At 43.5% G+C, this 16,636-nt stretch overlaps 1 protein-coding gene across 1 annotated transcript in view; it reads left to right on the forward strand.

Moving 5' to 3' along the window:
- The window catches only part of LOC119178024 (uncharacterized), a 186,509-nt gene that overhangs the window by 145,847 nt on the left and 24,026 nt on the right, over window positions 1-16,636 (forward strand). The window contains exon 5 of the mRNA XM_037429194.2: window positions 10,735-11,003. Coding sequence (XP_037285091.1) covers window positions 10,735-11,003 — 269 coding nt within the window. The remainder of the gene's footprint in view (window positions 1-10,734; window positions 11,004-16,636) is intronic.

Consider the following 16,636-nt stretch of genomic DNA (forward strand, 5'->3'; position numbering starts at 1 on the left):
ATTAGATATAGGTCTTGAAGAAGTAGAATCATTGTGGTGCAAAGTTAGTACGCGAGACAATTCATCGTTACTACAAGGTGCTTTCTATCGGTCTCCAAACTCGTCCGTAATCGTCTAAAAACTTTCGCATAAAATGCTTTTGAAAGCTTCTTGTCACACGTTCATTTTGGCGGGAGAATTTAACTTGCCCGGCCTATTTTGGCGTGATGGTACTTGTAAGATGACAGCAGGGGCAAAAGTAAACCTTGAGATGAAGCACATTGTAGATTCTTGTGGGTTAATGTAATGTGTTACTACTGCAACACGAAGCAGTAACACATTCGGCCTTGTTTTTTTTTTCAACTTGCTAAATATGGTGAATTCAGTACACGTCGTACAAGTAATAAGTGACCAGCATGCTGTCGTCACTATTGCCCAAACGAACAATAGTAAATACAAACAAAACAGCACACCAAAACGGTGTACCTATATGAGAGAGGTGACTACGCTAGCATATCAAGGAAGCGTCTCGATCATCTGCCCTTTTTATTAAATATCTCTCAGATGGCTATGACATACAAGAATTATGGGATCAGTTTAAACAAAAAAGAGCTTGCTGAAACCTCTATTCACCGTATCAAAATCGGTAGACTTAGAAAGCGCAACAAATCATTGATAAATGCACGTATCTTTCAGAAAATAAGAAAAAGGAGGCGCACATATTTCAAATATAAAACGACTAAATGCCATCGTCGGTTTGAGAGCTTGAATGATGTGACTCAAGAGTTCAAGCTCATTATAAAGGAGGCTAAGCAGGACTATTTCGAGAAACTCGGCAACACAATAAAAACTAATTCAAAGGCATTCTGGCAATATAATAAAGGCTATAGCGCAAACCCCTCGGGAATCACCAAAATTGTCTTCAATAATGAGGAGTTATTAAACGACACTGAAAAGCTACCTGTCTAGACAACTGTTTTCTTTTCCTATACTTGCCAAAATATAGCTCTAGTGCTTGGCAATGCACTAGTTGCGTGCTGAAAATGCAAACAGTAAAGTTAGGTGGGAATGGAAACGGGGCATTACCTGTCTTGCACTAAAACAACACGATGTTTTAGATTAGTAAGATCTTGTAGTGTCCATTACTATGTATATTAGGCATCCGTGGTTTCTTTACTTTAGAGCTCTTTCACATGTCCTGGCTACCACACTGTGTCTCACGTGTTGATGTACAAGGAAATTTGGAACTTGTATATTCATGCACCTGTCTCATGTCAGTGCTGTTAACACAAGCTTTCTGACAGATTACTTCGATTGTTCTAGCTGCTGCACCGAGAGTTCATCACGTGAGCCCATAAAAGCGGCGGCGTTGTATCATACCTACTTACTCTGACGAAGGCCGTGCCACGGCCGAAACGTTAGTAAAGGCGATTTCCTTTTAAAATGTGCTATCTGCAAGTTCATTTATTATAGAGATTACCAACCCCTGTCGTGCCTTCCCTTCAATTTATTCTTCAACCATAGGTCCTGAAACAGCACTGAATAAAAGGATGATTTGGATATACCCTGTACACACTCCTACCAGAGCAGCTGTGGGAGGTTCACAAACAAAGTATATACATCAATATTTCGACCCTCTCTGCAATGACGCACCATCTTCCATTTCGCAATGTAGTGCTACGATCGGTGCTGTGCGTGACCTACTGGAATTAGTGCCCCGCTCAACGTCCTATCTTATTCTTCATGTTAGGATGGTCGATGTGGCTTCAAGCTCGGGACACGAGGCGTTTGCAAAATACCGCAATCTATAGGAAAGCATTGCGAAAAACCGCCCGGAAATTTGGTGAATTTACGCCACGCTGATACTGCTCAGAAGTGGAAACCGTCGACAAAGAAACAGTAACCTGACATTTGCCCGACGCTGAAACAAAGAAGTACCAGTCTTCAAGAACATGCTTCGAAATTTTCGCCGCTATTCCCGGCTAGTTCGCTACCTCGATCATGAAATCTTGGTTTTGCGATGTTAAACTCCACAAATAAATCAATTGATCATGAAATCGAATGGTTACCACCCACACGCGTCCTCGCAGCAGACGGCTTTCATATGAGCTTCGAGGGTGTGTCGTTGCTTGCAAGCCATATCCACCACCTGTGCTTCAGGGGACCGGTGGATGCGACATCAGCTGCCTGGTGCGATTCATCAACGAATGACTCTCCGCATCGAGTAATAAGAGTAGGGCAACAATCAGCACCCAGTCATCCTACAGCACAGCCGAACTCAAGAAACAACACCGCACCGGCAGCATCCTTCACCCAGACGAACAAGCCTTCCGTAACAGAGAACGTCGCCTCGAAACCACCGCGCGTCCACATGAAGAAGACGCAATCTACACAGCCTACGTCTAGCCTACCGCTACCTGCGGTCATTGCATCACCTTCGCCGTCTCAACCACGGTACGGACTCCGGAACAGGGGCAAAACCACGAGAGGTACGAACTGACTAACACAACGCCAGCTGGTTGAGAGTACTTTGTCGGTTGGCTCAATGAACTTTTTAAGGACCAGGAAGGTTATAGAACAACGGACTCGCTGTGAATCGCACATTTCAATATTTCAATGCTTAGAATGTATGTCGCGGCAACAAGTGCTCCTTAAGGTTTGCAACTAAAGCTGCGGCCGGCCACTTTAAAGATGTCATAGAAAAACCTGTCAATTTGGAATCATACCTTAAATCGAGTGTCGGTTGAACTAACCAGCATACTAATTAGCCATTATGAATCTTCAGAAAAAGGTCTGCGGACTTAGGAAAAACAGCTTGTGCAATCTTCTCAGTTTACGACTTAAGAAATAAAAATTCTCGAATTATACCAGTCACAGAAATTAGCCGAGCTGGATGCTAAAAAGACAAAGAAGATAGCCCGTGACAACATAAGAAAAAAGGAATGCTCCCGACGAGGAAGCATTCTAACTACAGCTGAAAGCGCCAGCCCTAACTGGAAAGTAAATCATCTGGACAGTATAACATTATAAATTTGCCATGTTACAGTCTATCAATTGAGGAACGTAGTGTCTGCCCTGCGACAAGAGGCAATAGTGAATTTCAGTTGGTGAAAGATCTTCACAATTTTTAACGTAACATGCGCCTCCGTGAATACCATTAAGATCGGTCTTCAGCTCACAATATCAATAGCTCATCATGGCCATCTTACAAGCATTGCACACCTCCCTCCCAACGAGACAAATATCTGGACCTATATATCAGAGCTGTACAGCGCGATGTCATGCAGGCCTACAAAGAACGTACACCATTGCACCGCAACCTTACAGGCAGAGAACAACAAGCAATTGAATCCCTCTCGTGTCGATACGATACTTTCTGGAAGTCTATTCCATTTGCGTATAGTTTTAGGAAAATAAATTACTTGCATAGGTTGTTCACCACATAAATACGCGTATTACGGGATGGTCCCGTTTTGATGAAGTGTGAGTTGGTGGTTTGATGTATTTTTATCGATCCTAGTTTTGTATTTTATTAGGTTGTAGAAAATACATTGCCCTATATATTTATACCTTGAGGACAGTAATGGCCATCCAAATGCACTAACAATTTTGCTATACATTCTGATGAAGTTGTAATCACCCGTCACAAACCGGGCAGCACGTTTCCAAATGCCTCCAATGCATTAATATTTACCTTTGTAGCCAGGTCTCAGGCAGTGCAAGCGTATTCTGAAATCGGGCGTACATTTGGCACGTAAAGAACTTGTTTAAGAACAGAGGGGGTGGTTCTGAAACTGCGGCACAGAAAGTTCCGCACACGACTGGCTTAACTGATACCCTGCAAACATGACCATTCCACAATAGTGTGCTGTTGATGACAACACCAAGATACTTATAATAATTTACAATTAATAATGGTATCCTTTCCATCCAGAAATTTGTGTTAACAGACTGCTTTTCCTTGGTGAACTTAACAACACTGCACCTTGACACGTTAAGCTTCATTTTCCAATTATTGTGCACCATGCTATTACTGAGTCAAGGTCTCTCTGCAGTTGCTTGGAATCCTGAGTGCATTTATTTTTCGATATATGCAGCAGTCATCTGCGTACAACATCACGTGACTGTGCACGCATTCAGCAAGATCATCGACATAAATTAAAAAGAGAAGTGGCCCAAGACAGAGCCTTGTGGCACTCCTGAAATGACGTCTTTACGTGACGACGACGCGCTATAAATGATGGTGCATTGTTTCCTGCATGAGAGATAAGGCTTGCAACCATGCCAGTGTGTTAGCTGATATATTGAGACAATAAATTCCGAAAAAGAAGTGAGTGTGTAACAGTGTCAGAAGCTTGCTAAAATCTAGAAAAATGCAATCAATTTCACTACCGGAATTGAACGTTGCGGTGATGTCATGTGTATATTCTACGAGTTGCGTATCACAGGAAAGTCCTTAACGGAACCCGTGCTGTGTTGGTCAGAAAAAAAATGTTAGTCTGAAGATGCTTTGCTAAGTTGAAGCATATAATAAGTTAAAACGTTTTACAAAACACACACTTGAACGAATTTTACCGGTGGTTGCAAGTACTTGACTTGTCATCACTCTTGAAGATAGGAACTAAATTTGCTCGTTTGCATTCATCAGGTAATGTACCCTACAATAAAGATTTTCTGAACACAGCTCTAAGGAATGGGCTGCTTGAACGACACAGTCCTTTAAAATTAAGTTGGAAATCTGATCTGGCCCTGATGCTGAGTTCGCACTAAGGTTTTTCGAAAGAGATGCACCACATTGTTCTAAATGTTCAAAGTCTGCCATTTTCAATAACGTCACTGTGTTGCACGTTGTAGTTTGTACCGCTGACGAAACCGAAAACACGGACTGAAAGTGCTGGTTGAATCATTCAGTTTAACTTGCACTCTCCGACAAGTATTTAGTACTATCTTTCATGTCAAGAATACTACCGGGAACCCTTGTCTTCCTTTAAACGTATTTCCAGGTGAGTTTCGCAATCGTTTCCACTTTCATGCTCACATCTCTTAAGTATGCTCTCTCTGCTTCCCTCAAATCTTTGGTTATCTTCTTATTGTTCCATCTGTTTGTATTTTTCAATGTCTGGCGTCTGACAATATTTGCGATAGAGACGATCTCTTGTGTTAATGAGCACTCGACATTCTTTATTTAGCCATGGGAAATCATTTCGTTGTTTGGCTGATATGACCCGCGGTGGTACAAAAGTTTTAGTTAGTGATAACAGTTTTGTTTTTAGCACATTCCACAAGCCACTCACGTCATAACACGAGCACAGTTCTTGAAGCTCAGGTATATATGCGTCGAGTTTTGTTCAAATAGAAGCGTAGTCACCTTTTTCATTATAAAACATTTCACGTGGCACCGAAGCTCTTTAGTGAGCTACAGCTAAACACATTTTAACAAGGACAACGTTCTAATAACTTATACCTGGTACTGTAACAACAAAGAAAGCAAGGGTTGTTTGATCATTGCAAAAAAAACAGGTTTATGACGTTTGTAATAGTACTGCACACCCTCGTAGGGGCTGTCACATACTGGTATAACCGATGAACATTCATAATTTTTTGAATAGCTCTATGTAGCAGTGACTGACTGGGGATTATCGGTTTGGATGAGGACCATGTAACATCATGTAGGTTGAAATCCCCGGCAACCATTACGTATGTTGTGTTAAGGGTTGACAAAATATTGCTTAAAATAAATAAAGGCTGGGGTGCTTTATTATTAGGGGGCCTGTAGAAGGTATCAACATCCGCAGTTGAGCCACCGCTCAGCATAAAACTACACCACACAGTTTCAAACAAGTCACTATCAGTACGAATACGAAAGCTACTGATACTGTTATGGATCATTAGGAACACACCTCCACCGTGCGTTGTGTGGTCCCTTCGGTATAGGTTGACGGAAAGAATACTTGTTCTGCGATAGTGGTATTGAGCCAAGGTTTCACGCGAAAAACAATGTTTGGTTTTGTCATGTCTGATAACGAAGGAAACTCTGTTTTCTTTTTTAACTGCGACAGTTAACTATAATGCACGTTAGTTAATTTTTTCTCAATTTTTTCTCATTAGAATGGCATTTTGAGATGAGTGTTATTTACGACTAGGCACAAGGCTATCTCCAGCACTGTTATGCAGAAATTGGTCTATAATCAGGCCTGATACATAATGAAACCAATCGTAGGCCTGATACATAATGAAACCAATCGTAAAAAACCACCCTTTTTTAGCGTACTGTATCAGTTTTGCCTCCCTAGCCTGACTTTAGGTGAATAGTCTTCACTGATTATAAAGTTGGTTCCCTTTGACTTGCCAGAAGACTTTGGCACACGCTCTTTTTCCTTTAAAGGCCAAACCTTTACTATGATTGGCATTTTCCTCTCCAATGAATATCAGCCTAATCTGTGACTTCATTCAATATCTTCAGGGGCAATTTTGAACTGTAGGTCACTCGAACAAAAGGAAATGACTTTTTCTGCCCATTGTGCTCATATTTCATTCTCAACATTGGGACACCTATAAAATTATCAGGTTATTTCGACGAGACCTACTTTTTAGTTCGTTCTAATTATCTTTATTAGTCCTACAGGCGCGCGTAAGCTTTCCACATTGTGCTGCAAGTTGCTCAAGTTCTGTTTTGACCATGTTACCTAGGGAGGTGTCATTTTCTACGAATGTATTTCTTCTGTTATTTTTTTGTTGAAACGCTTCGTGGTTGGCTTGAATATAGCTAAGTTCATCAAGAATGGCAGAGTGAGAGTCCTGCGTTGAAAGTAATGCCAAGATGGTGTCAAACATCTGATTTTCTTGTTGCGGTGGTAGAAAGCCTAGTTTTTGCTCTGTATGTCTAGATAACAGCAGAAACGTTTTCATGATATGACCACATGCGACAGCGTTCGCGTGCAACGCCGACAGGTAGCAAAGCACCGAGCCATTCACAGCAGGGAGATTGGATGCCGATTTCTTAAATGGACTACCGTATACAAGGAGATAAAAGTAACTAGCCTGAAGAAATACTCGGCGTAAGTTTCTGGCAGCCATGTCGGCGCCAGATCCCAAAGTGGTTGAACGGTGGGCATGCTTTTGTAGTACTTCTCCGTCTCGGTGCTTCAAGTGTTGCCAGCTGCATTGCTGGTCGCAACCCAACGTTGATACCACTGACAGCACCGTCATGTCGAGTGACATTAGGGCCACAAGAAAGCAAAGAAGTTCATTGGAGAAGTCTTGCTTCACAAAAATGTCTGGCAGAGCTGGACACACCGCTATTGCAGCGGCGTCCGGAGCAATCGCTGTCATCTGCATCAACTGAACAAATACTTGGCAAACGTTTCCGGCAGCCATGTTGGTGCCAGAACCGATCTGCTTTTATTGTCATGGTGTATTCCTGGCTATGAACATCAGTCCGCCGTTCCAGCTGTTCACCGTCCCCCCCCCCCCCCCCCCCTGAACATCATTCCAGGTGACCTCAGCACCGTCGCTATTCGTCGACTCGCCCTGCTGGACGCCATTCCTTGGAAAACTCAGCAGTGTAGTGGCACTGCTCAGTTCAACGAACTACTTCTTTCATGTAGAACAAAGCACACGCTTACGACAGCTTATCATCCTCAAACGAACGGCCTCACAGAACGTTTGAATCGTACGCTCACCGACATGCTCGACATATACGTGTCGACTGATCATCGCGACCGAGACAACATGCTAACCTTTGTCACTTTCGCTTACAGTAGCTCGCGCCATGACACCCTTTTACCTTTTGTATGGAAGAGAACCGACAGTGCCGTTTGCCACAATTGTACCCAACCCTGCCTACCTGTCCACAGCATATGCTTGCCGCGCTCTTAGTACAGCCGAGAAGGCCCGTAAGATTGCCCATTGGTGCCTTTCGGACTCGCAGCTGCGCCAGAAACATAGCTATGACAGCTGCCATCGGAACGTCTGCTTTAATTCTGGTGACCTCGTTCTCTTGTGGACTCCGTCTCGGCGTGTTGGCCTGGCCTAAAAGCTTCCATCCACCAAGTTTTCCCGGCCTTACTGTGTGCTACGGCAGGTAACTGATGTTACCTATGATATAGCTTATCTAAACCCTTCGATGCCCTCCACATCTTCTGATATCGTCCACTTCGCTCGCCTGAAGCCGTACCTCTCGTCCAACACCTGCAAACAAGCACCGGATTGGCCCTTTTACCGCCGGAGGTCAATCTTGCGGGCTGCTGTGAAGAAGATGACGACGTGTTAGGTGTACAAAAAATACACAACGGCCGCTATCTTGACTGCTATAATATTTTTCAACTCTACAGTAGTGAATACATTCGAAACAATATATACACGCATAATGCCTTTGAGTTCATCGAGTAGTTTATTAAATCGAGGGCTCACGAGGAACGTGGAGGTCACTTACGCATAAGGGCTACCGCGCGTTCTTACTACACAATGCTATGCACACGCTTAAGCAAATTCGCATGTTTCATGGAATTACCCGCAAGCTACGGTACTTGAACCACATGCACCGCTTCGGTATCGAGTCTATAGTAGTGTATTTGTAATGCTTGCTGCGTTGTTATCAAAGCAATCAGTCAACACCACAACCACAATAGACATTGCCCTCACATCATAACTAAAACCCTTTCCTGCAGACTCGTGCAACTATCGGTGGGGCTTCGTCATACCAAATGTATACGTAATTTTCATTCTTTGCGTCCATTGAAATGCTCCGAGATACAAACATCTCATGCTTTCCTTCAAAGGTTCGTGTGGCGCACATATCCAGCATTTTATGGCCTGTGGTATGTGGGTATGTTCCACGACATGTGCAATACAACTGATTGTATTGAATTGCTAAGAAGGTTATGTAATTGCACTAAGATAAACAAACTTAAGAACAACGCAATAGAAACTAAGGTAATTATTTGTCTTCTTAAGAATAGACTGTTTTAGTTGTTTTTGTTTTAGAGGTTAAAAATTGAAATATTCAGCAGCAAATAAATTTTTGGCGTGCACTTTTCAGCTCACTTGGGACATGCATGTGAGTTACCTGTGTGAAAAGCTCTCTTCTATGCTGGTGTCTTGTCCTGAAGTCGAATTTGCTGCCTAGAAAAACCAAAATACATATTTACATTGCTCCGTTTTATCCTGAGTTAAGTTATTGCGCCTTAGTATAAAGCGCGACTGCAATAACTAACATAAGTAGATTTCTGATGCTATACAGAATACGACTATTCGCTATATCGGCAACATAGTCTGTTATTCTACACTAGAGAAGCGTTTCCTAAATACACTATTATTATATTACATACTACGCGATATGCTTCTGAATCATTCAAGGACTTCGTAAAACAGTTGGCTCATTTAAAACTTCGTAGAATCAATGCGATATCTAGGAACCCTGCAACATAGTCACTTGCATACTTGAGTACGCATAGAACTTATCAATCATTGGTATATGTTATGTTTTTTGCTTTAAATAAATATGAAGTAATTCACACACGTAGTAAATAAAGTCTTGCGTTTATATTTCATTTATTTGTAAGGCCACATACAGTGACATTCTGTGCAACAGCACTGTGTGTAACTAATGTTTTCTTTTAACATAGTTATTCTGATTGGTATTACATGAATATATTGCTGCGTTATGCCATTGTTTGATTTTAGTCTGAATATCAGTATTGCTTCCGTAATACGGTGTTATTATTCTGTATTCTGTACTCTTAATTGTTATGATTTCTGGTTATTCCTTATGCTATAGCGGCGTTTTCTTCTATGTAACAAATTTTCTCCACTTTCTTTATGCAGATGTGTTTGTTTTTATTTCACTTTTTTATTGCAGCTCCCGTGCTCGTAATGCACGTAATTCGCTCTTTATGCGAAGTTATGATATCGTATTTCTATTGTTTTAATTGTTGGTTTGCTCGCCACTGCACCGGACTGCTGCCGTGCATTGTATATTATGGTCGTTGGGTGCCGTCAAACTACTACTTTCATCCAAACGGAACCAATCAGCACGTATATACCTTAAAAGAATATTCAATTGAATTACTGTTGCTCTTGCAGATGTGCCACCTGGCAAGTCTTTCCTGAGGCGTTACCCAAGCAAGCCTCTCACTCGCTAGTGGAAACTCATAATAGGAGTGTGTCGAAATTACATGTACCTTAACGATAAAGAAAAAATGCTTGACGTCTTCTATGGTGTAATTTCCAGGCACGCTAATGCACTGTAGGTGTTCTTAATGGCCCGGAGCCCTCAACTACTGTGTATCACATATCATCGGCCGCATGAGGACATGAAACCCCACAAAACAACAAAGCAAAACAGTACACACTCGCAATATTACCGATGAGGCTCGGGCCCATTACGGGCCTGGCATTTTCTAGGCAAAGGCAAAATTTACAAACGCACCAATCATTTCAGCGGCTCAGCGTAGGTCGCCAATAAGCGTTCCTTGCAGTATATCACTACATGGGTCAGGGCCGGGCCAGGCCGGGTAAGGTATCGTTCGATCAGGCCCGAGCCTGACACGAGTCCGAAGCTCCCGGGCATGAGCCCAGCCCGGGCCTGATAAAACAGTTCCTTGTATAGCCCGGCCCTGAGCCGTGCAGTGATATACTGCAAGGAACACCTATTGGGGACCTATGCTGAGCTGCTAAAGTGATTGGTGCAATTGTAAATTTTGCTTTTGCCTAGAATACGCGCTGAATTTTAACACATTATTTTTCTGTGAACAGGGCCCTCGGGAGCGGACGACGCATCCAGCGCGGTGACTGTTGGCAGTGATGGTGCTGCAGCAGCGTCCAAAGGTGGTGCCGGGTCTGAGGAAGACAAGTTCAAGAAATGGCTTCTGGATGAGTACTACCGCACCATGGCACTATCGTTCGCTAGTATGCGCCGCAAGCGTATGGCCACGCATCAGGACACACTAGACCTCCACCAGGTCAAGAACACTGCACTGGCGCCGTCATCGCCGGTCACTGGCACGGCTGACAACCAGTTCCAGGCAAGCCATTCAGAGGCCACTGTGCAGTGTTTTATTCTGCCTCCATTGCAGGATAGTCATACACACGTGTTCACCTAATCTGCGCAAAAATATTTCCAGATGTCACACCAATTTGTCACACCAACTCTCATTTGCCTGTTCGGTGTCACGTAGCAAGTAAACTCATTGCAAGCTGGGAGCTGACCAATATTCGCTCGTATACTACCTGAAGGCACCAAGTCTTTCAGAACAAAACCCTCACTGTGTATGAAGGAAAGAAGGGTACATTTAGTGGTTGTTTTCTTTTTAGACACAATGTAAGGGATATCAAACAGAAAATCATACCAAAGAAAGTACAGGAAATGTTATTAGAAATTATCGTAATAGGTATGTAAAAAAAAGAAACGTTGACAATCACGCCCTCCGCATAGTCTTGGTTTCAAGGCCGCCATGGAGCGATCTTGAAGGAAACTCGTCTGCACGAGAAGCTAAGACCATCCTGCATAGCACCCCTATTTGTGACAACAGGTCAAGCAAACTTTCGGAGTTCGAACAGACTCATCTAAACGATGAAATTACGTTTTGGTAGCCGAATGAATCGAAAAAAATCAGCAGTATCTTGCCTTGGGTGTATTTGTTGTAAGCTTCATATTACAGTCACCGGTGATAACAAGATTACATTCATTTGTGCAGACGAGCGAAAGCAATGTTTCCAGACATGCAAACAAACTTGCAACGTAACAACTACGGGGACAACATTCAACAGGGAAAACACATTGGGACTATGTTGCATGCTATACGTTCAGATACAAGCAGTAATACACCCCCGCCTCTCCTTTCAGATCGATTCCAAAAGAGCGTTTTGGAACAAGCCAATAGTTTTTCGTATTTTCTACACCACACTTCTGTTGTCACTATGTTTTCAAATTGAAGCGAGAATTTGTCAAAGAGCGCAAACAACTCGTCGTGTTGGTGCCTAGCAGACTGTGCGTTACATTGAAAAAATGAAAGATAATGGCATCAATATAGTCTTATGGCGTCACTGAGTGAGAGCATTCCTATGATTGAAAAAGAAGTAAACCTCCGATCAAACGTGCCTAGTCCCACATTTTTCAATATCTGTGTCACAACCGACACGTATTGCGTTCGACGTTTTTCTTTTTGGGGCAAAGATTATACATTTCTTCAGCCTAAGGAAGTGCCAGTTGAGTTTTGTCTTCTTAGCAATGGCTAAGCCTAGAAGTTTTTTTTAACTGCGGACAAAGATGTATATTGCTTGAAGATTGTAAAAGCCCAGATCTCTGAAATATTTTTTTACTCTTTTACTCTTTTGCATTCGAACTTACTCTCGCCTTGTGTGCTTTTTCAAGCACCTGTTGGTGTTTGCACATTGTTTGAAAATTACAACGATGTTCTGTTCTGTGACGGTTTTTCGTGTGGCGACGCCATGGAAAAGCTCGATGTCTTGCTCTTTGATCGGTTCCCCTAGTGCATCGCGAACTTTCGTCATTACGTCGACTAGCTTTTCTGTTCTCTTGTGTGGCGTTCCCTTGATTTCAATGTTTTTGTTTCTGGAATATTGGTCTTGCAAAGTGACCTTCCGAGATAATTCATGCAACTGCTTCTTTAGTGTTTCTGCTTCCTGCAATGGAATAGTCTGTGTTTCTTCAGTTTCTTCAACCCGCGCCTTTTTCGATCGATCCAAACCAGCAACTTCGTTTGCCTTCCGGTATCCCACGACGCGCTGAAATTTTCCTGCGTCGCATGAGGTTGGACGGGGCATTTACGAATGCGTAGTCCTGTCTTCTTGGAATGGCGAGCAGTTCGGCATGCAACGGTTCCGCTAGCGAGGAGATGCTTGAGCATATGCTATGCCACTACCAAGCATACCAGTCTGAACGACGGGTTATGGAAACCAAACTCCGTGAGCTGCATTGACGACCACTTACAGAAAAGAAGATCCTGGGACGTTGGTCGATGGTTTCGCATACGCGCACAGCCACGAAAGCTAACTCTCTTGTTCTTTTTAAGAACCACCGGCCTTCGCGAGCGCTTGTGAAAGAACAGCGTGAGACCGTACCGTGTAGTCTCGAACTGACTATTTGTACATGTCTTTTTTACTCTTCTTTTTTGCTCTCTATCTCTTTCCTTTCTATTATTCCTCCTTTCCCACTTGGTTGAATATTTGTATTTTTTTTTATTTATCTTCCTCTCTCTGCTTCGTGCGTAAGCGTGCGTTGTGATGCTTTGAGCGCCACGTTCTTCCTTCTCACATCGGCACAGTCCTTCTTCAGTGTTTCATATTGCTTAATCATGAACTCGAGACTACTTTCGAGCTCCCTCATTTGTTTGCGCAATTCACACGCCAAGTTGGACACTATACCTGACTTCGCTAAAGTTGGTCGCATTTTCAACAGAAAACAATATGTACATTTGTTTGGCAACAGAGAATAAGCAAACAAATCAAGTTTAAAATAACGTAAAATTTCCAACCAGAGAAATCAAGCAGGAAAATTTCAGAAGTGAGAGCTGTTGCGTTCGCTGCCTCTGTGTCGAAATGGCTTGTTCCTGATACGAGTCTTCTTCTATTCTAAGCCTGCTTATGACAGCAAGGATCGCATGGTCCAGCAAAATCCAGCAGGAACAGCTGATAACCGGAAGCTGCGGCTGCACCCACTTGCGTTGCGGCCACGATGCGCTTGTCTTCTTCTGGGATGATTTGTTCTTGAAAGGCCTGGGAAATCAAGCAGGAAAAGTTCAGAGGGCTGTTTCGTGCACTGCCTCTGTTTCCAAAATGAAATAGAAACACTTTGAATGAAACCATTTCACCAAATAGGATTCTTTCACCCATCTGGAGACGTTTCTTTCGCAATGTCCACTTTCCAATATAGGCACGTAAATAATCATTAGACGCTTGTCAGAAAGGTTGTAACTTGGACACATTGCTTAATCAGTCAGTTGCAAGGCAACGCCGTTGTCTCGTGCAGTGGTTCCACTTATGAATCTACAGTGTCAGCAAACATTAGCGGAGATGGGAGTTTCTTCAGCATATGAGCCCCCAAAACTCCGCTGCTCCAATTGTTTACTCCCTTGTAGGGAGTCAACTCGGCACATGCCATCGTAAAACGCCCTCTGCTTTATGGCGGTTTTCATGAACGACATGACCTTGTTAGACACCCCACTGAGTTTCACGGAGTCACAAACTCCCTATGGAAGTTTTAAAAACTTTTTGGTCGTGACGTGCGTGTGTGTGTGTTTGTGTGCATGTGCGGGAATCTGTTTGCACGTCGATGCGAAACATCAGTGCTTTGTGAGGCTGACCATGTCAGAATCTGTTGACAGACAATAAAATTATCAGTGCAGCGAATATTTGAAACGACAGGATGGTGTTTAGTGTGAACGATTCAAGATATTTCGCACCATTGAACCACGCTGGACATCCCTCCAATTTCCCCAAAACAAAAACGCTGCGAACGCCATACCGAGCAATTCGGGAGATCGCTTTTAGTTCACCGTTTTTCACACCACATCACGTAGAGACCTTCATGCTGTACATCATAACGTACATCACATCTGCAGACGTTTGGTGATGTTTTACCGTGATCAACGTCCACCTTCTCACCGATTTACCGACAGGTGATTTTATTTACCCCTGTAATGCTCTTTTTTCGCATTCTCAATTTGGGAAAGCTGTTCAGGAAACAAAGTCCACTCAGCGTAATCTCACAATATTGCAAACACAGACAGATTGTCCTACCGCGCATGCCACTGTAGTACAAATAACGAATAACTTGTTGCGCTACAATTACCTTTTCAAAAATCACCCCTTACATTTTCAACGAATACACAAAAGTGTCTCTGGAAAAACATTGAGCCCACCAATTAAAACTAATCGCTTTGTACAGCATACGGAAATTCTCGGCATTGGGTGCCTGAAGTGTAAATAGTGAAAATTGAGGCATTTCTCAGTAATCATTTCTTAAAGAACGCTCCCCATAGCGTTACGCCCAGCGCTTCCCATTGGGGTCGGCTTTGCCGCACCAGTGGATGTCCCAGATTGCTGGACAGGCTCGCTTTCAAGGGCCGAGTTGCAAAAAATTTTGAAGAATAATTTAATGTTCACAAAAGTAAGCCGTTACGATTGTCAGTGATTACTTCTGGTGTTTCAGCGTCTAAAACTTAGAAGCGGTCCGAAGTAGGCTTCGCTCGACCACGGCAGGCTGGCCGGCAACCAGCGTGAAAGTGGCGCCGGTGACGCGCTCGCCCCGACTCCACCAATTGGGGCTTCTCGGAGCGCGTCGCCAGTGTTTCCCCGGCTGCGACATCTTAAAATTAGAAAGCCCTCGCTATGTCGTCGGTATCAAGCCGGCGTATAGTGAGCTCGCACTGCGCGCCGGTCGCTGTGGCAAGCTGTACTAGCTGGCACCGACCACCGGCGAGACAAGGAATGTGTTACTCAAAAAATAAAGGCTGCCGGAATGAATAAGTCTTCTGCGCCTTGCGACCACACCTTTCAAAAGACTAACGCGAAGGCGAGCGCCAAACGAGGCTGAGACACACAGAAACAGCGTTCCGGCATACATGCCTATGCAAAGCATGCGAGCAACAGGAACCGCGACTGCGAACTGTCTCGTTCATGTAAGTCTATGGGCCCGTAGCTTACACTGCGTGTATAGCGGACACCTATTTCTGCGCTTGGGAAAAAGTAATGGGACGAAAAATGCGTGACAGCAAACATTTTGCGATCGCCAGCTGTCATCCATCGTATAACCGTGCCGTACTCCTGAGTGAGGCCTAGTCGTCGAATGCGGTAGCAACGGTGTATCTCGGCTCATCGCTCGAGCTTCTGAATGCGCGCCGTGGAAGTGTTTATGTACGGCCGCTCGAGCTTTGAGTACGATTCTTTGCATTTTACGGATTCACACACAGTACTCCTAACGCAAATTCAGCCCGTATGACAGAGCACCAACTGATAATTAACTTTCGCTATATTTAAAAAAAGTATTGAATATTAGGCCGGTTTAAGATAAAAGGCAAGTGTGTTGTAATGCTTACGTCAGACCACCGCAAATATGTACCTACGCTATGCATGCTTATTGCTTAATTATTAGCGAACGAAGGGTCCCTACAAGCTACATGGGAAGTCACAATATCGTTCCAATATATACCCAGTCAATGAAGCGTGGGTGTACAGTGCGAGAGGCAAGCTGGGGTGAGTGTGAGTGTTGTAATATTACATGGCCGTTGTGTGCAGGTTTGTGTACTGTGATCAATATTGTGTGCTTGGAAGGAAATTAAAATAATCTTACACTTGTGCATGGCATGGCTGCGGACGTGATTTTTAAAGGCGATAGTCTTTCTTGGGGACCTTCGACGCAAAAACTTTAATCTCTCAGTCTGTCTGTCTGTCTGTCTGTCTGTCTGTCTGTCTGTCTGTCTGTCTGTCTGTCTGTACATTTGTCTGTTTGACCACCCTTAACGGTACCCTAAACGACACCAAAGTCACCAAACTATACTCCAAACGGCTGACCCCATCCGCTGCGGCTTCCAATATTGCTCAAGGTTCAGCTTTCAAACTTGTGCGATTGTCAATTAAAAAGCAATTATTGCGCATATCTGAGGCACCGTAACAACACGTCAATATTATATATGTG

The sequence above is a fragment of the Rhipicephalus microplus genome, chromosome 1 (assembly GCF_043290135.1).
Source record: "Rhipicephalus microplus isolate Deutch F79 chromosome 1, USDA_Rmic, whole genome shotgun sequence".
In the NCBI taxonomy this organism is placed as follows: domain Eukaryota; kingdom Metazoa; phylum Arthropoda; class Arachnida; order Ixodida; family Ixodidae; genus Rhipicephalus; species Rhipicephalus microplus.